The sequence below is a fragment of the Aythya marila genome, assembly GCF_965140915.1.
Source record: "Aythya marila genome assembly, chromosome: 5".
Taxonomy (NCBI): Eukaryota; Metazoa; Chordata; class Aves; order Anseriformes; family Anatidae; genus Aythya; species Aythya marila.
In genome coordinates, this window is record NC_139046.1 from 34,802,298 (window position 1) to 34,821,527 (window position 19,230).

General features: G+C 44.0%; 1 protein-coding gene across 7 annotated transcripts in view; it reads right to left on the minus strand.

Moving 5' to 3' along the window:
- PAPLN (papilin, proteoglycan like sulfated glycoprotein) overlaps positions 1 to 19,230 on the minus strand; it is a 62,199-nt gene that overhangs the window by 13,377 nt on the left and 29,592 nt on the right. For 5 of the 7 annotated variants that reach the window (XM_082761271.1, XM_082761270.1, XM_082761272.1 and 2 more), the window contains exons 3-18: positions 15,680 to 15,795; positions 14,247 to 14,307; positions 13,853 to 13,955; positions 12,818 to 12,948; positions 12,349 to 12,472; positions 11,446 to 11,526; positions 10,604 to 10,776; positions 9,881 to 10,004; positions 8,655 to 8,781; positions 7,868 to 7,933; positions 5,701 to 5,908; positions 3,681 to 3,857; positions 2,213 to 2,369; positions 1,513 to 1,599; positions 690 to 972; positions 441 to 558 (exon numbers count right to left, since the gene is read on the minus strand). In XM_082761271.1, coding sequence (XP_082617397.1) covers positions 441 to 558; positions 690 to 972; positions 1,513 to 1,599; positions 2,213 to 2,369; positions 3,681 to 3,857; positions 5,701 to 5,908; positions 7,868 to 7,933; positions 8,655 to 8,781; positions 9,881 to 10,004; positions 10,604 to 10,776; positions 11,446 to 11,526; positions 12,349 to 12,472; positions 12,818 to 12,948; positions 13,853 to 13,955; positions 14,247 to 14,307; positions 15,680 to 15,795 — 2,136 coding nt within the window. The remainder of the gene's footprint in view (positions 1 to 440; positions 559 to 689; positions 973 to 1,512; positions 1,600 to 2,212; positions 2,370 to 3,680; positions 3,858 to 5,700; positions 5,909 to 7,867; positions 7,934 to 8,654; positions 8,782 to 9,880; positions 10,005 to 10,603; positions 10,777 to 11,445; positions 11,527 to 12,348; positions 12,473 to 12,817; positions 12,949 to 13,852; positions 13,956 to 14,246; positions 14,308 to 15,679; positions 15,796 to 19,230) is intronic. The other 2 variants (XM_082761274.1, XM_082761275.1) reach the window with 2 other exon arrangements.

Consider the following 19,230-nt stretch of genomic DNA (forward strand, 5'->3'; position numbering starts at 1 on the left):
CACCCCAAACCATTAGTGATGAATTTCCTCCTTGAATATTTTACCCTCAATTAGTCTGCAGAGGCGACCAACAAGGGCAGTTATTAGTGGCACGTTCTGTCCTGCTTTTTCTCCTAGAAATTGGATGGCAAGTTTCTGACAGACAGCAATCTCATTACTCATGACTATTCAACCAGTTCTATGCAAGATGTTCCTCTCCTTCTCAGATAGCTCCCGACCACCTACTCTGTCCCCTGCTGATGGAGGATCACAAGTGGGTGCCCCAAACTGCACAGGAATGAAGTGGGCCAAAGGGCCAGATGCCATGCATGGAGTATTAGTTCTCCAGCACTACTGGCAGAGACGAAGCACAACAGAAACCCACGGTCTGAGTCATTAGGGTCAAATATGAATCCTCATATCTGATGGAGTGCTAAAACCCAAAGGGCTTTTGTACTTACTGTTGGAGCAGCTGCAGCGGGCCGATTTCTGCTCATTTGAACCTCACGGTTGTACTGTGGGCATCCCATGTTGTTCAGACCTTGAGCAGCTGTTACTCCATCCGGACAGCATCCATACCTACAGACAGAAGGCAGAAGGGCTGCAGCAATACCTGACCTGCCTGGCTCAACAGGCACAGGCTGTAAATTTCAATAGACCTTCCAGGAAAGGCAGCGCCTCCCTGCTCAGGCCTATCTTCTTCCAGCTACCTGTTTTGGTGACAGCTGCTGAAGGGACAACCTCTCCCCAAAGGGCCTGAAGCCAGAGTGCGTCCATCTGGACAGCAGCCGTGTGGGCTCCGCTGACAGTCCTGAGAGCCAGTCCCTGCAGTGGGGTACTGAGGGAAGCTGAGCTGCTGGGAATGTGATGGGTGTGACTGGGATTCCCAGCGAACGGGCAACAAGTTGATGCCACGGTCCTCAGTGGGCTGGACATGGTGATTCCCAGAGGTACTGTGGACTGCGGAGCTCCCAGCGAGCATCCTTCCAGAATCTGGGAAGAGAAATTCTTAGAGCATGCAGGCAAGCAACAAAATCCAGGCAGTTTTCTTCATCTCTGCTCTTTTTCCTTTTACCTGTCTAAGGCTACGGGGCAAGCTTTTCTGTATCAGGGTTTCACCTGAATATGTGTCTTCCAGCCCACCCTTCAGGATTTGGTTGTCCTGAGGGTTTTTTTTGCTCACTGCTGTGAGCATTCTTCCTGCTGCCCCATGAGAAATCACCTGCCACATTACTGTGGTTCCCTTGCAGCAGGACTTGTAATCTGCTTTGGGCAGCATTTCTCTCAGGCAGCATTTACATCATGCTGCCAGAACCTGGGATGTAAATACTGTACAGAGTCTGCTGCATGTACAGCATCAGATGTTGGTCACTATGGGTGTAAACGAATCTATAATTTATCCCGGGCTCCAGGGATTTCTAGAAGCCCGTGAAAAGAACAAGAGAAAGGAAGAAAAGGAGGAATCTTCCCCTTACCACACCCTGTTTCAAGTCCACCATCACCAAACCCCAAACAAACAAAATTCTTCTGAACCTGTGGCAGGGCTGTTTGGGTTGTAACGAGTCAGCAAGGACTGGCGAGTGACATCATATCCCATAGTGTCCTGCATACTGGGGACCTCTGCAAACAGAGACAGACACAAAGTAAGTGCAGTTAGTCCAACAATGCTCAAATAATTGCAAATGCATCCAGAAATTAACAGGAGACTAAAGTTGAGGAAAATGCATCTCTTCTTCTGGAACAACTGTCAATCAGCATTTGGATTCAATTGGACTGGCAGGAGAACTATTTGCAACATGTAGGCAGGCAAAAGTTGCCATTTTGGCTTTGGCATGAAGACTAGATACAGGCAAAGTCTTCTGAACAGCTGTGCCTCCTTTTTAGGTGGTCCACAGCAGGATAAGAGTTGGCTATGGTTTCTGAGCCTGCCCAGGGTGTCAATCCTTCTTAACTCTGGGAGTCCTGGGGTCAGTCTGCAGTACAAACTAGAACAGAGCTATCACAAATACTGAATTCAAAATGGACACACATGAACATTAAGCCTGTTACATACACTTCAAACGGTGCAGGTACTGGAACACTGAAGATGCTACGGTTATGTGTGCAAAACATGAATGTACAGGACAGAGGCAGGCAGGGAGATAAGAACACAAGCTTGTGCAGACTCAGGGAATTTATATGCCTACAGCAGAAGCATCTTAGAAAAATCTTGCTGTCCATCAATACCACTCACGCTGTGGCAGGTAGCAGGGCTGCATGTTGCAGCTTCCCAGGGTGGCTGGTTTCTGGGGCTGGATGGCTTTGCATATCTCAGCACTGTAGAATTTGGAGTCACCATCAGCACAGATAACTTGGCGCGTCCGGATGCCTGAATTGCAGCTCTTCGAACACTTGGGCACAGAGACAAGGCAAGTGAGCAGGAACCAGAGTCAGAATGCAGAAACCCCACAGCCCCGAAGTGTGGAACAGCTGTGTGATTAGCTGCAGGCTGAGCACAGCTTCCTCCAGCAAGACAAGGCAAACAACACTTCAGCTGGATTTATCTGAACAGTTACTCTAAGCTATTTTACCAAATGTTGCACTCAGCCCCGAAGCATTAGGCTCCAAGCCATGCTCACTCTGTAACATCCAGATGAGCTGCTGTTACCAGTAGTGCTATGGCAAGGAGTTGGAATGAGCAGCAGGAGTGAATTGTTTCAGCGTGGCCTGAAGGCATTCCAGTACTACTGGGATACACCAGCTGTGAGGTCAGCTCTGAACTCTGCATTCCAAACAACAGGCACCACTTTAAAACATGAAAGCAAATGGGTGACTTTCTTGTAAGCAGTGAACTGCAGTTCCTCTCACTGGAAGCTGTGGATGAGCAGAACCTCAGGGAGGGGAGGGCAGTGAAGAGGATGCAGTAACTGGGTAACCAACCTGCTTAGGGCAAGCTTTACGAACTTTGGGGAGGTATTTCTTTCTTTTATTCAGATGCAGGCAGGAGCCCTTCTGATATTGGAAAGCCTGAGGCCAGGAAAGATCAGATTAAGGTATGCTGCGTTTTTAGCTGTTATTAAAACAGCCTACATCACACAGAGAACCAGATGTAACATGTTTTAACTCAGAACTAGCTGGTCTGACTAGCATAGAAGGGGACAAACGTGTTTGGAAGTAATGTGATGCACTGGATCTGCCCCTATCTCTTCTCTCCCAGCACTTTTCCCAGGCTGAAAAAAGTCTGGCTCCCTCCACATAGACAAGACTAATCCAGCTGAAGAACAGTTTATCTGAACAATTACAAAAACGTAGTTTGAAACATTTCATCCAATGTGATGACCAGTCCTGAAGCTTGTGGCTCTAAGCCATACTCAGCCAGAGAGCAGCTTTGCTATTCACATCGATGGCGCGAAGAATTGGGAATACGCAGCAGGAGGGGATTGTTTCTGTTTATTGGCTGCATTTTGCTACTGTCTCAGAAACTATAATCTCCCCCCTTCAAGAAGGATTTATTTTTGTAGCAGCTGCAAACAAAGCAGGCAACAGATTAACTGGAGTATTACTAGTGCCAGTTATAATGCAGCCGTGAGCCAAGGGACTGGTAATGAAGCAGTACATACTCCCCGCCTCAGCCAACGTGCACACTGCCTGATTAAAGCTTGTTTGCAAGGAACACAGCGATATAATCAGTTAGCCCTGAACCGTAGAAGTGTGATGCTCACCAGGCCCCAGTCTCCAATGTGCCAGCCGATCTCCTGGATGCAGTTCTCCTTAAGGCAGGGCTGGGTGGCTGGTGGCTTTGGCTCCATGAGGCAAGCGAAGTCCCGAGCTTGAGAGCCCTGCTGCGTTCTGCATGTGACAGTCCGGGTCTGGACTCCTTCCCCACAGCTGGCTGAGCACTGCAGAGAGGGGCACAACAGGTGAAAGAAAGCACATAACTTCTGCTTCCACTCCCAGGCTGTGGTCCCCAGCATTAGGGCAGCATACCATTTTGGGAACACCTAAAACAAGCAACCATCATAAAAATCATCTTCTTGGATGGGAATTAGAGTAGTTGTTTAGGCTGCAGAAGAGACAATAAGGCATGGTGGGTAAGATCTAGGGGATTTAGAGCTCACAGGATGATTTTGGCCTCTTGCTCTCTACTGAAGAAGTCATGGAGAATAATTTTGGAAAAATAGCAGTACTGCACAATACACTGAGAACAATAAATGGTAGAAGATACCTGGAACCAGCCTATGGCAGGGGGGTTGGAACTAGATGATCTTTAAGGTCCCTTCCAACCAGAGCCATTTGGTGATTCTATGATTCTAATGTAACTATATTTACTCCTGATTAAAGTCAGCTAAAAATAAACAATTCAAGGGAAAATAAAAAGATTAAGTTCTTGTATTGCTCACGTCTTTTTCCTGAAGACCTTGTGCACCTTTTTACGCTGTGTAGCTGTGAGACAGACTCTTTTTATAAAGGTAACTGGAATGTGATATTTTCAATGCCCTGTTAAATTTACAGTGGTTTTGGCTGGAATCCAGCCTGTCTCTCCATGAATTACTAAGATCTCCTACAGAGACTTGGGAGCGATCTGAATTGCTTTATATGAGCTCCTCAGCTGAATTTCCACCAGTCATTTACTAGAGTGACCTTGTATCTCCAAGGGTACATGAAACTCGATTGCTTTTGGGAACCCCAGAATGAATCACTTAGGAATTACTTCGTAAGAGCATGTCACTCTGTGCCTTCCTCAAACAGTGCTCTCATTCTACAACCCTGAATCCATCTCAGTATTCACATCTCACATCTGATGAGAGGGGAAGAAAAAAAAAAGATTTTGCAGTCTAGGTTATAATGCCTCAGAGTTGCATTTTATGTTCTGCACTACTCAGACATAGAAGTACCAAAAGATTGTAAATCAAATGTTGCAAGCATGCATGTACTTCTTCAAAGGACAAAAATGCTCTTGTGCCTTAGGGACTGAGTAGATGCACTTCAATCACACACTATCTTTACTTTCTAAGATTTTTGAATGCAAGATGTCTTCTATGTGCATGGCTGGCAGCACTGAGCACATCCAGCATGAAGGGTTTCCTCTCCTGTAGATTCAGATTCACACAGGCATCAAAAACACACGCTGCAGCTGTGTCCAGAGATGCCCTGGACTGATGCAGAGCCTACAGCAAACAGCAGGTCACTGGCAGTTCAGGAGCATCTTGCTTACTGACTGTTGTGATTTAGCACTGCTGTCCAGAGGCTAGTAATGCTGAGGCAGCAGTATGCATGGAAATACACAGCCCAACTGGGAGCTGTGAGCTCCTGTTTTACAGAGGAGAGAGTTACTGCACATCATCAGCTGAGGGAGAGCAGCTCTTACGCCTGCCCTCCACCTTCACCAGGCCTGGCTCAGAAACTCAGCAAGGTCTGGTGGATCTGATAAAATTACAGAAGTGGGGAAAGGACTGGGAGACTGGGGGAGAGAGAGATCATGTGATGAGAGGGACAAGGGTGCAGGGTCATGAACAGCTTTGAGGAACATGAACGAATTTATAGGAAGGCAGAGCTGCTAGCAACCTGGAGAACTTGTTTTGAGGATAGCAGGGACAAGTCTTGTACCTCTGCCCGTTACCTATCCAGGGGCACATACCTTTTACAGTCCCAGCAAAGATGCCTGCCTCTTTACCCCCACGCTTTGGCAGATCCTCCTCCAACAGATGCCAAATGGCAGTCGCCTCCCCCACACAAACTCACCTCTGACCAGGGACCTGTGCTCCAGGTTGCACACTGCCTCATGTTGCAGGGCTGACTGCTGCGAGGCTGCTGTGCAAAGGCCATGCACTCAGCGTTGTCCACAACCCCTTGGGAGCTCTGCCCATCAAACGCCACGCAGTAAACGGAGCGAGTCTGGGTGCCTCCACCACAGGTAGCTGAGCAGGGTCCCCACTCCCCCGTTGTCCACCTGCAGGTCACAGAATGGAGCAAACAAATAACGGCCCAGCCAAACTGCCCAGAGGCACAAAGGAAGTCAGCGTCATGTCTCTCTGTTGCAGTCAGACAAGGAAAACATCTCTTTGCAAAAGAGAATCAGAGGCAAGCTCCCATTTCACCAAGCGCTGCCCAGCTTAATTGGCAATGCAGAGTAGTCTCACCCCAGAGACAAATCCCCAACTACTAAGCACTTGTTACTTTGGAATTGCAGAGCTCTCCATGAGGGGAAAGATTTCTCTCCATGGCTTTTGGTCTCCTGACATTTGCAAAAATATTAGGTCTGGAATGGAACACCAAAGGGAAAGAAAACAACAAAAACAAACAAACAAAAGGAAAACAATCCAGATCAGCTAAAAGAAAAGCAGTCCACAGCAGTGTAACTACCCCATTATACTCCAGCCACTAACAGAAACAGAAAACATCACCAAACTGACTGACCAATAGAAAGCTGGTCTATTCCACCCATTGGCTAAATTATCTAATGGAAGCACACCAAAAAAAAAAAAAAAAAAGGAAAAAAAATCCTTTAAATAGATTTTATTCTGTGTTTGGTCACTGAAGCTGTTATGGAAATGTTACATCCTTGCTAACAGAAGGTGAAATATCCACAAAACGATCATGCTGGATGCTAAAATACCTGCCCTTGTCTGTTCCTGTGTCTTGGTGCTGCCCAGGTGGCTGGGAGCACAGCTTGTGTGGCCTGGCTTCAGGGACAGCACGATGTTTCATTCCAGACTCCAGTGTGGGGTGCAGTCAAAAGGCACTGGAGATGCAAAGGAGACACCATAGTGGTCTGCTATCCTCCCTTTCCATCACATAAGCCCTAGCCAAAGAGTGAAGGCAGTTCATGTTTTCTACCTCTCAAGTTCCTGCCTTGGTCTGCTCTCATCACTCCTGGACTGAGTTTCAGGCAGCCAACTCATATTCTTACCCTACCAGAAACTCCACAGCAGATGTTCGTCTCCTGAAGATACTCCTCTACTGCTAAAGATGCACATACTATACCAGAACTGAATACCATTTAACACAAAATAAGATATTCCCTTTGGAAAGGGAACTACTACTTCAAGTACAAACCACTTAGATTGGTATGGTTATTGGGCTCAAAACAAATTCATCAATTAAGATTTTTCAGAGGTGCCCAAGGGGCTAAAAAAGTCCACAAATCTCTATTCTGCCTCCTGTAAAGCAAGCATACAGCATTAGAAAGGCTGCATCAACTGGATGGACTCACCTACAGCTTGCTTCAATTGCCAGCCAAGACATCTTCTCCGACACGTGTTTCAAGTCCTTTGTAAGACAAGGTCAACCATAAGGATAGGGCCATCATCAGAGGCAAGTCATAAGCTAGTAGCAGTTTGCTAGGGAGCACTTGTTTTGCCTTTTATCTTTTTTACTTCTAATACCTCGCTGTATATTGTAAGTATTGTGTCTGTCACATCCTTGCACTCAACACAGTATAGAGGAAATTTTCTACGTGATATGGGGCCTATGCCAAAAAGAGAAGAGCTTTTAAAGAACTCTGAGGCTTTTCCATGGCACACTGGAATTTTGGCCAATGTTTCAATGGCCCTAATCCATCATGCTCTTTTTCCTTTGTTATTTATCTTGATTAACCAAACAAAAATTTCCAGAACATTTCTTTACCTCTCTAAACTAATTCCAGAGAAAATACAATAATTATCTAGCCAAAAGCTATGAAGAAACTGTCCCCTAAAAGTTAGGTTACCAGGACCACTCACAACCACCTAAGCAAAGCTTAGCCAGCCAGCACCCTCCACCATCATTTGCATTGGCAAGAATCAAAAGCAAAGCAACCACCTGCTAGCACCAGTGCCAGAGGAAAGCCCCCACATCCTCCAGTAGGAAACTAGGTGGAGAGCAGAAGAGAGCAGCTGCCTTCCTGTGCTTTCTAAAGTCTCCTCGTTACCTCTTCATCTGAGAGCTCCGTGCTCCACTGTGGCTCCAGGCTTGTGGTGCATAGATGTAAGAAGTCCTTTATACACAGAACAAAGGATTTAAAGCACTTAAAGAAAGTAGTTATGGGCTATCATGTATTCAGAAATGCTCCTGGTTTTTCAGGTGCCCTCTGGCCCATAACAGAACACTCACAGGCCTCCACAATACACACCAGGTACACAGTGAGATATGCAGTTGAGGCTCTGGTTACTTGTCTGGATGCCCATAAGAGCCAAGTAAAGCCAACTGCAAAGCTATGTAAGCAAGGGACAAAGGTGAAATGGTTCAGTAAAGGGATTTGAAAATGCTAGAGAAGGAATAGATTCCAGGATTCATCCCTTTTGAAGAGCAAGGACACTCAAAATGCAAAAATGGCATGAAATTATACTGGCTCAAACCTACTCCTCTTTTTTTTGTAAGCTCCAGTTGAAGAGAACAAAAACCTTAGAATCTGTTTCCTACATCCTATATGGGCTAGCACACTAACTCTAGCAGACTATCTTCCACAATCAGATGCTAGAAAGAAAATGTAATTGATCTGTGAAATGAACATAAGACATACCAAGCCCTTTTGCACATAAAAACACTTGTTATAGTGTTAACATCACTATCCTTTGTCTTGGGCTTTCTCTAAGAAGTGAAACATTTCCTTGGAGAGCACCATGCTGGAGGGTGGTAGTGGGAGGGTCATTCTTTTTGCTGGCTCCAAAAGCACCTCAGGAAGAAGTTAGAGCCCACAAATGGAAAGGAAATCTTACCGTTTTGTCTGGGGACAAGTCTGACGGCCACATGTCCGGTTATTGTCTGGTTGTGGTTTATTCCTGCACATATAGTCTGGATAAATTTCGTTGTCAATGGTACAAAACACCAAACGGGACTGGAATCCTAAAGGAGAAACAAGAGAGTATCCTGACCTGTGTTTGAAATGCAGTGGTGTTGCCAAGACAAGATCCTAAAGTAGTACAGAATTCACACCTGCACCCATCAACTGTAAAAAAATCAGGTGCAGCTCTTGGCCTGTCACTATATGTATGAATGATGCCTACCCACAATATCTCAGTCCACAGGAAATGCAGAAGAGACAGAATAGTTCTGTGCAGCTTAGGGGCCTTTCCCTGTTATTTGAGTGGATTGTGACTCACAAGAGAAGTGCCACATCCATACATTGCTTATCAAGGAATGCTGCTTGGTGTGTGCAGCATGCAGCGGCAGATCTGTGGACCTCCTGTTAGACCCAGAAGATCAATCTTGTAAAGAGTAGACACCGGAGAAAAACTTGGAACTCTTCACGCTTTCTACAGGATGAGAGCACCCAGCAAAGACAACATCAACTCCTACAACCACAGCATGGCAAAAGTTATTGAAATGACCATCAGCACAGAAGACCAGAAGAAACAGAGAGCAGCTCTACAGTCTAGTTAGCTGGAGATTTTGGCTTGATTGTTGTTTTTGTTTGTTGATTTTTTTTAGCTTAAAATCCATAGCTTGGCTTACAGAAGAAGCTGCAAACTGAACATGCTGTGACACCCCAGGAGATCCAACAGTCTATCCCCTCAGAGAGAGGGAATCTTTCAGGCTATGACAGAGGTATAGAGGTATGATGAAACTCGGTTTTGTAGGCCAGGTCATTTTGGAGAGGACCTCTCAAGTGGTTGAAAAGGCCTGAAAAGGACATGGAGAAGTGAAGCTGAACAAAACAAAACAAAGGTAACTCATGACGAGTCTTAACAGATCCTAGTAACCAGTCTGAGGACTAAGATGTGAGATAAGACAGGACAATGCAAGGGGCACAGTCCTCTTGTGATTCCACATGCAACTCTCCCTTGACAAAACCTTAATGGCCCCCTGTAGAGATCGGTTCTGTCTTCCAGCAGGAAACCGCTGACAAGCAGCTGCAGAGGGCAGCACACAGTCACACAGTGTCTTCAGGGTGTGGATATAAACCCCGAACCAAGCTGCCAGAGACCAGGTGCTGTCCCCTTACCTCCTCCACACTCAGAGCTGCACTCACTCCATGAACTGTAACTCCAGCTGTAACCCGAGGTCTGTCCTTGCACGGGCAGGTAGTATTCATACTGCACCCCTGGGTTTGGCTCCTGACTGATGAGCTATGAAAGCATGGGATAAAGTCAAAGAAATAGCAGCAGCACTTTTGCCCGTCACAGCATTTCCCCATCGTTCCTGAGGGCTCAAGCTGACTTGCTTCCCTCCAGTACAGGGAGTACTTATTCTCTAGACTGTATTTTCTCCTTGCCTTCTGTGATGCTCTAGGGAGCATCATGTTTCAGAGAGGAGTGCATTTATTTCTCTCATAGGCAGAAGATCTACATGCTCTGTAACAGTAATACCCTGACCCAGCCTACGGCACACCGTACTATGCAGTGCCCTAAAGCCTATCCCTCCCCCAACCCCATTCTGTGCTGACTCTCCTCTTAAAGTCAGAACCCAAGGGAACAGGCAAGAGGCCAACACCAAGCCTTGCACGTCTCCTTACTGGGCAACAGAACCAGAGCAGAACACCGTGTGATTTCTACAAGAAAAACACCTAGCTTAAGGGTCTACAGCTCTGCAAGACTCCTGGGGGCCCAGTTACCCTTCTGTAGTCTTTCCCATGTAGTCCCCACCAATGCACTCCCAGGGCACAATGCAAGGGCTGCTACGCAAAGCAAGAGAGCGAGTATTGGTGGGGACAGGCACAGCTGCTTACCTCAATGATTAAGGGTTCTGTGGTAGGGCCCCTGGCATGGAGGAGCTCTGGGGCCAGATCACCTTCTGAGCCACGGTCATAGTGCATAACTGTGCTGGCTATGTGCAGAGCTCGGCTGAAGTCAATTGTCCAATGCCCATTCAGATAATATTCCCCTCTCACGTTCTTGACAGCTGGACAAACCCACATACCAGAGAAGAAAAGGAAGTAAATTAACACACCTATAACTTGAATCCTGGTTCTAGATTCTGCAAGACAGTGCCTGCTTTAGACTTTCAGGGTACTGGCAACCCACAGAGCTCTCAGCTCCACCATTTGAGCCCCAGCTCCTTTGCATCAGTATTGCAATCCTCTAAAGTGTGGTGACAGACTAATATGTCAGCATCTACCAACACAGCAAAAATTCATATATCAAGAGGACCATAAGAATTCAACAAGGGTGCTTCTGTTTTTACTTAATATTGAATCACACATACAACAAATAAAGGTGAACATCAAGCCCTCTAGTGCTTTCTTGCCAGAAGCAGCTCCGTGTTCAGACAATTCTTGCCAGCTCTGCTGCAGAGAAAGCAGTCTCTTGCTGCACAGCCAAATCCCTTCAGCACATTCCTGTCCTGTCTCTACCTTTACCATTTAGTCACTGAAAATGAGGTAAACCTGAATCTCAGAGTTGAGCATCACTGTAACAAAGATACTCAATATTCAGATCATGATTTTCAAAGTATTTTTTCCTCTGCCGTATCAAGCTCTCAAGGCCCAAAGCCCATTGTACCCGAAAACCAAATTTTAATGCAGTCTGAAGTCCAAACAGACTGAAACACAGGTTCTGATATCAGACTTACCCAAAAAGTTCCTGCTGGGCATAACCTCCTTAATTTGGATGCTGGTGGCTCCCACAGGAATGATAAAGATTTGATTGTACCCTGAAGAAAAATGAAAGGGATTATTCAATATCTATCTGCGGATATCAAAAAGTTATACTTCTGTGCCAATAATTCTCCCAGTTTCATTAGTGCCTGAACAACTGGATGAGCTTTATGGTGGTGGCTTGAAGCATTTCAGCTGCCATTTTGTCTGCATTCTGAACAGTTTCACCAAAAACTCTCAAGAGGCCAGTTTATGTGCATAAAGTTGCAACTTCACATCAGAAAAGTAAACACAGGGGTCAGTGCAAAGCCTGTTTTTGTTTGTTTGTTTGTTTGTTTTTTGTTTGTTTGTTTTTGTTTTTTTATATATATTAAATCCTTTACATTTCAGCAAGTTCTATACTGGAGCTCATCCCAGAGAGATTTGATCACAGTGCAGTTGTTGTCCTGAAATGACTCAAAATTGGCCAAATGCAGAAGATGCAGTTCCATTTCTAGCCTTGCAGAAATTCCAGTGGGACTGTCAAGGCACTGGGTAGGGGGGTAGTCTTATGAAGGAGATATATAGATATAGATATGTACATAGATATTCATATGTACATTTATAGCACCTGCTGGAACAGGGAAAGACACTGGCAGCATGGCAAGTACATTAGACTGTACTGAGACTAAGGAAGTGATTCCCAGGGTGAGGCAATCAATACACTCTCCGATGGTAGAGCAGCTGAAGAGCCACGTGCCATACTAACATTTCAAGTGAACACTCAAGCTTGCCGACATCAACCTGTGAGCAGGTGTTCCCACCAGCCCTTGCAGCAGCTTCAGTTTAGGTTTAACTCTTCCCTTCTCACCTGCCCGAACTACCCAGATCATTTGTACCTTTGGGAAGGTTGGGCATATCAAAAGTGCCCTTCACACCATAGCAGGTGCTGCCATCTCCTCCACACTGCAGGCACTTGTCCTCCTTCTTGGCAGATTCCAGTATGTTATCGCACCCAACGGCCTGTCAGAGCACAGGGGCATCAATATGAATAAACCATAACGAGGGAAAGAAAGAAAAAATGGCCAAATGACCATTTTGGCCAAATGACTGATTTTGTGAGAAAACATGAGTCTAGGGAGTCTGGGAAGTCAGGGAAGGAGTTGTCAGTGGAAGGACAGAGTTGGCATCTTCTGTTTCACTTCCAGAGACAGAGAGATAAGAGCTGTTAACATGTCCCTCAGCACCTCAGAAACTGAATGAATGAACTTTCCAGGTATTATTATGAAGGGCCAAGAAGAACAAAGGAAAGCAACTAAAAGACTGACAGAAGCAATGGTAAAGGAAGGAAACAACAGGATGACTCACCTGACAAACTCCCTCTACACAGATATCCCGCTTGCCAGGTTCACAGGTAGTCCCATCTACCACAGCTTCCTTGTGCCTGTAGTAGAAGTTTTCTCCCTTGGGAATACAGTTTAACTCACATTTATTGGGTGCTGGCAGGAGAGAAAAAACAAACATTACATACCACAGCTTCCTAATGCATCAGGAGCCTGGTATTATATCACAAGAGCAGAAACAGAGGGGTGGACTAATATTAAGTGACAGATATTGAGCGAATTTCTGGGTCACAAACTGCTAGGTTATAGAAAAGTACCCTGAAAAAGCCTCAGGACATTCATCCTTTTCCTTGGGCACCCTGCTTGGCTAGTGGTGGAGAGGGGATGTTGGGCCTGGTAGATATTTGGTTGTTCCTTAGTAGTACTGTTCTTTGTTCTGTGTACAAAGATTTCTAGGATGAGAACAAGTGTGGGTACAGAACACAAGAGAGCTGTTACTTTAACAGCCAACAAGCAAAACTTTAAATCCATCTTGAAATCCCTCATAATTCATTAAGCCACTGTTAATTATATCAAAGCTCAGATCAAGGACCTCTGGGTTCCTGTACCTGCCTTCTGAATTGGTTCATCATAAAGTGTGGGCCAATTACAAGATACGTCATGTCTTCTGAAGGACTTACTAATCATATGCATTTGTTTCTCATTTTTCATGCTGGTATTTCCACCAATATTGAAAAATACAGCAGAGCTGCTGCTTCTTTATTACTTTAGGATCTAGCTGCAGGCAGTTCCAGCTTTCTTGAGCAATGTTTCTGAAAGAACAACTGTTACAATAGACAACTATATACTGCTGCAGTGGTTTGTGCCTCTTGGCCCATTGTGTCTTTGTGAGAGCAACGCTTTGCAGCTGGCAAAAGGATTTTTCCATGCCTCAAACCCTCCTGCTACGCCAGCTGAGGAAGTACCTAATACAAAAGTATAGTCAAATACATTACAGTCACTTCAAAACAAACTTGATAGTCAGGGATGAAGAATAACTCTACTTTGTAAGACTTATTACCTCCGTAATACGGAAGCCACGTGTATTTCTTTCCTTGGAATTCTGTCCCATCAAACTCTGCACATTGCTCTGCCCGGAAATCCCTGGAGCCTTCTGGGCAGCTCTGTTTGGAGGAGAAAACACTTGCTCAGGGCCATTATGAAAATGAGGACAACTAAGTGTACAATTAAAACCTGTCCCTCCTGGCTCCCATATAAAATCAGCAGCATAAATTCTTGTCTGGGACCAATATGCTTTTGATGAGGTACTGCTGATGAACATCATTCCTGTGATGCCAGAGAGACAGAATCTAACAATTACTTCTGAACATGAATGATTTGTTTGGGGAAAAGGAACAACAGGCAAGCAAAAACAAAACAAACAAAAAAACACAGACTACAAACAAGTATTGTACCTGAATATTGCATGAGCGATAGCTTCGAGTTGGTCCAATGCAACTGGAAGCACCTTCTGTCCTGAAAGACAGAAAAAAACCATGAAGTTCTCTGAAGAATATACAGGCAAAAAATCATCTCATGGTAGACAATACAAATCACCTTCACTTTGAGCATATTGTACTCACACAGTTTCCCGAAGCAGCATAATAATATAACTAAAATGCACTTTTTTTTAATTAAAACAAATTTATATCTGCTAGTGGTATTATCTACTATGGTTTGCATTCTGGCATGAATGAGACACTCACCAAGAACAATTGCAGGATAGTTCTTCAGGGTTATTTTTTCGCTAATTAATAGAAGCAGAGCTTTTTGTCCTTCGTCCACTAGCACAAGCTGATGTGTCCTTACCTGACCCAGACACGTGCTTTGAGCAGGAGAGTAGTAGCCAATTCAGAATAGGTATGCACTTCACTTACCATGCTGTTTATGCACATACTAGACCCATTAGTAGGGAAGAGAAATATGCCCATGAAAAATGTGCAACACCCTGGTTCTGGTCAAATGTTTCCAGCTGACAATTATGGAAAATAACAGCTGTAGAGGAAATTGATCTGAAAAGCCAACAAATGTCTAATATCTCAGCACTTCTAAAATGAAGAGACAGGCCCCACGGGATTCCGGCTTGGCAACAAGACATAGGTGTATCCTATGACAGACAGCCTTTAAAAAAGACCTTTCTTTAAGTTGGATGGGAAGAAGCAGTTCTGGATAACACTGAATTCTTCTTTTAAAAAACAAACAGACAAACAACCCCCCTCTAATTTCTCTAAATATAAAGAGGCTGATGTTTTTTTCAAGGTGTTATTGAGGCTCTGGCTTTTTCTTTTTGCTTTTTTTTTTTTTTTTTTTTTCACTTTCCTGCATTTTGTCCACAACAGGAGCTCTCACATCTGCTGTTCCCTACACGTGCACTACCAGTCATTGTCTTCACTACATCTAACCCAGCTGCAAATGAGACGGCACTGCATTATCACTGCTTGAGACAACTCCACTAGTCTGTTTCTCCTGGGGCAATTTACCTTCTTGGAAATGGTAAGTCTGAGAAAGCCTTGGCATAGCCACTGGCTCTTGGGAGAGAAACACGATGCTCTGAGCTCTCTCCCCACTCCCCCAGGCTTTCCACACTAGACCTGATTGAACAGCTGCTGCCATACCAATTATACAGCCTCAGATCTCACAGAGAGACCACTGTCTTCTAGCAAAGGAGGCAAAGCAAAGACATATCAAAGAGTGTCTTCAAAAGAGCAGTGATGTGACTGAAGTTAAGGATCATGTAAAGTGGACGCAGGTGACTTTTTTCCCCTGGAACCAAACACAAAGTGATTTTGGTTCTGAATGTATGTTGGACCATACATGCAGGAGCTCAGTAAAGGAGGTTATCTTTCACCTTTGGGAATAGCAGCGCCGTTGCCGAAAGCTGACTCCACCACCACAGCTCCGACTGCACTTGCCCCATTCACCCCAGCTTCCCCAGACATCAGTCTGCCGTTTCATCCTGCGGCCCTATAAATAACACAAAACACAGACATATCAAACAGACATGGCAACACAGGAAAACCAGAAACAATGGAAATGAATTAGAGCTCCAATCTGTTCTCTTACAAAAGACACTGTGTTGCTGAGCTCTATTCCTAGGTATGAAAGATGGCAGAGAACAATACATGAGAAAAGCCAAGCCTCTAACAACTAGTAGTATTAGCTTCCTGAAGCCATACAGCACATCCAACTTTATAATTTCCCTTAAACTGTTTGTCTGTTCCTAGAGAGAATCTCAGCACTTTGGAATAGCCATCTGAAAAAGGATAATGTCTCCCTCTTGGCAAGGCAGTAGAAACAAACTTACTTCAGGGACCATGAGCATTGTCACTCCAGACCATATCAGTAGAGCCCCTGAACCTCAAATCCTTGTCTCAAAAAAAAAAAAGTTAAAAAAAAATTGCAAGATGCAATGTTTAGAAAAAGACAGTAAATTCAGGGAACAACATTGCAGGGGATTTGCTGTAGACATGGTTTGCTGTGTAGCTGCACCAGTTAGGGCAATTTATATATACATTATACAGCTGAGAAGGTAATGCATAACATTTGGGCATTTAGGTATTTGGGTTAATATGGAGCAGAAAGGCAGAGGAAGACACAGAAAGGAGTCAGAAAATATATCTTTACAATCTCCATCTCATTTTAACATCCTGGAAATTCTTTCAGTAACATGTGAGGATCCAGAGTAGATGTTGCTTGTGGTACATTACTCTAGAACTCAGGTCGTGGACAACAAACCACATTTCTGCTCTGGTAGAAGAACTACAAAGATAGGCGCACATCTGGGAATTTAATCAGTTTTCTATCTATACTAACAAGAATCTATCTATTCAAACAAGAATCCATGTGGTCGTCTAGTTGCAGTAGTTTTTCATGCATTGAAAGACAGCAAAAGTCTGTTAACTCTGTGCAGTGAGACTTGCACGTGGCCTTGGTAGGTCCAGGTGTCTCTTTTCTTGCACATTAAATATCAGCTTCTGAGAGGTGAGTATCACAAGCAGGCATCACTTCACAACATCATTATCTATTTGCAGAGCGTAAGCTCCTCACTTTTCAAACATATTTTTTACTTCAGTTAACCATAAGACATCTAAGTCTCTGCTAGAAATAGGAACTATCCTAATATATTATCCAATGAATCCAGCAAGATGCACGGGTTAACCCTCCCTTGTCATTCAGACAGTTCTTGTAATTTTCTGCACATGCTCCCTGCCTGACTCCAAGTCCTTGAGTTACAGCCTTGTTTTTAATTTCTCTCACTTTCTTTTCAGGAGTAATTCCCTGCTGCTGGCAGAGCAACACAGTCAGAGATATCATCTTACCATATTTATGCAGTTGCTACCACAATACCCACAGCTATCTAGCTCCAGATCCACCCCCTATTATTTCTGCCTCTGTTACTCTAATATGAAGCACTTTCTTCTTGGCTCATGCTATTTGACTTCCTTTTGTTTTTTGCAAGTTTTGTGCAATTCTTTCTAACCCCCCTGTAGGCAAAATCCTTCAGGACCAGTTTTCTGGTTCAGACTAACTCTGTTTGCCTTCACCCTGCTCACGCAGTGGCACTACCCAGGTTACAGCCACTTCCACATACCTTCTCTCTGCCATGTCAACATCTCCCAGACCCCTTGCCAAACCTTTCTCCCATTCTTTTGTTTCAAATATTCAGCTCAGTGTTAGTCTTCTTTATTTTCATTTGCCTTTCTGGGAGTAATCCCATCAATAGAGTTTTAGCTTTCAGAAAAGCATCTTATTTTCCCAAGTTTTTCTTTCAGGCACCTAATTCTGCCCCCTGTAATCCCTCCTCCCTTACTCCCAGAAGAATGAAACATGCTACCACTCCGTTTCTTTGCAGTCTTACTCCTCTATATCAGCTGACTGATTTAGGAGCAGTATTAGCTCACCCTGGAAACAAGGAACCTTTCAGTCAGCATAAGGGAGAAGAAAACATGCAGATAAAAATCCAGAGGAGGAGCATTTGAAAGTCAGATTACTGGAAGGCAGTTAGGATAGAAAACCCTTCCCTGAACACACACCAAAGTGATAAATATTCCAATATCCCTCCTACAGAAGTAGCATTCTTTATTTTTCTATAGAGAGCAAAATCTGCAGGGACTCTTTGTTGTAAGGCTTATGCATAAGCAGAGTGCAGGAACAATCATTTTCTCAGTATCACTCCATTTATGTACACCCCAAAAGAAGTGTCAGCCAGGAGAAGCCTTCCAAAGCTGTATGGTGTTAGAAACATTTTATAATAGGGACTCAACTCACACATTTAGAAATCTGTGCAGAGTCCTTATTACTTCAGGAACTGCATGCATGTGCGTACAGGCAAATATAAAGCAAAATATTTATAATACATATGAAATCTATTATCATTTAATCTGATAACAAGATGTTTTAAGACACTATCAGCTAATTTCTGTTTCTGCTCTGTTCAGACTCTGGAATGCTTTTATCCATTGTCAGCCAGTATGACTAAATCCCAGGCCCTGCTGGACCCTGGAACTAAAAGTCTAAAAATGTCATGACTGTTACCAATTCACTTGGCTTCATTCTCCCCTCACTTCAGCTTTGCATGCATACAAGAACGCAGACCATTTATTTATCTGCAGTAAGTGTATACTCTAACGTCTCAGGAAATGCCAGATGAAGTACACAAGCATCTTACTTGACTTCTGAAAATCTCAGAAAGGACAGTCAGTTAACATCTAGCTCTACTGCCTTTTAAAACAACAGAAATGTCTATCCTCTGGCAACATTGATGAGACACGTGACCCTGGCACCACATGCTCTCAGTGCTCTTTAGTAAACAGGCTGTAGTGGTCCAAAAGTTTAGAAGGTCAATGATTTCATTTTTATGAACAGTGCATTGTTTTCATCAATACCTTGATAAATGCAATACTGATACAGTTGAAGCATCTGCAATTATCAGGCCAACTGAATCTGATATAACAAGCAAATAAAAGAGTTGTGCCTCTGAATCACTGGAACCACAGACTTTGCCTTTAAAGAGATTCTCAGCATATAGTACAATATATAGTACTAAACAGTACTAACAGTACTAAATATAGCATTAAATAGTAGAATATATAGGATATAATATATATTTTTATATATGAAACATGCACTAGAAAAGGTGCTATGAATGGGATTTGACTGAAAATGTTGGCAGTATGCAGAAACACTTCAAATAGGGCCCTTGGAACACTTCTCAGTCAGTTTGATGAGATAGATAAGAAACTGTACACGACAGAGGACTGCGCATCCCAGTCATGCATTGCAGGGATGAGATGATCTATGAAGTTTACATACCTGAACATGGACTACCAAGTCAGCATAATTTATAATTTAAAATAATAATTTTATACATCTTTTAAAATAATAACTTTATACAACTCC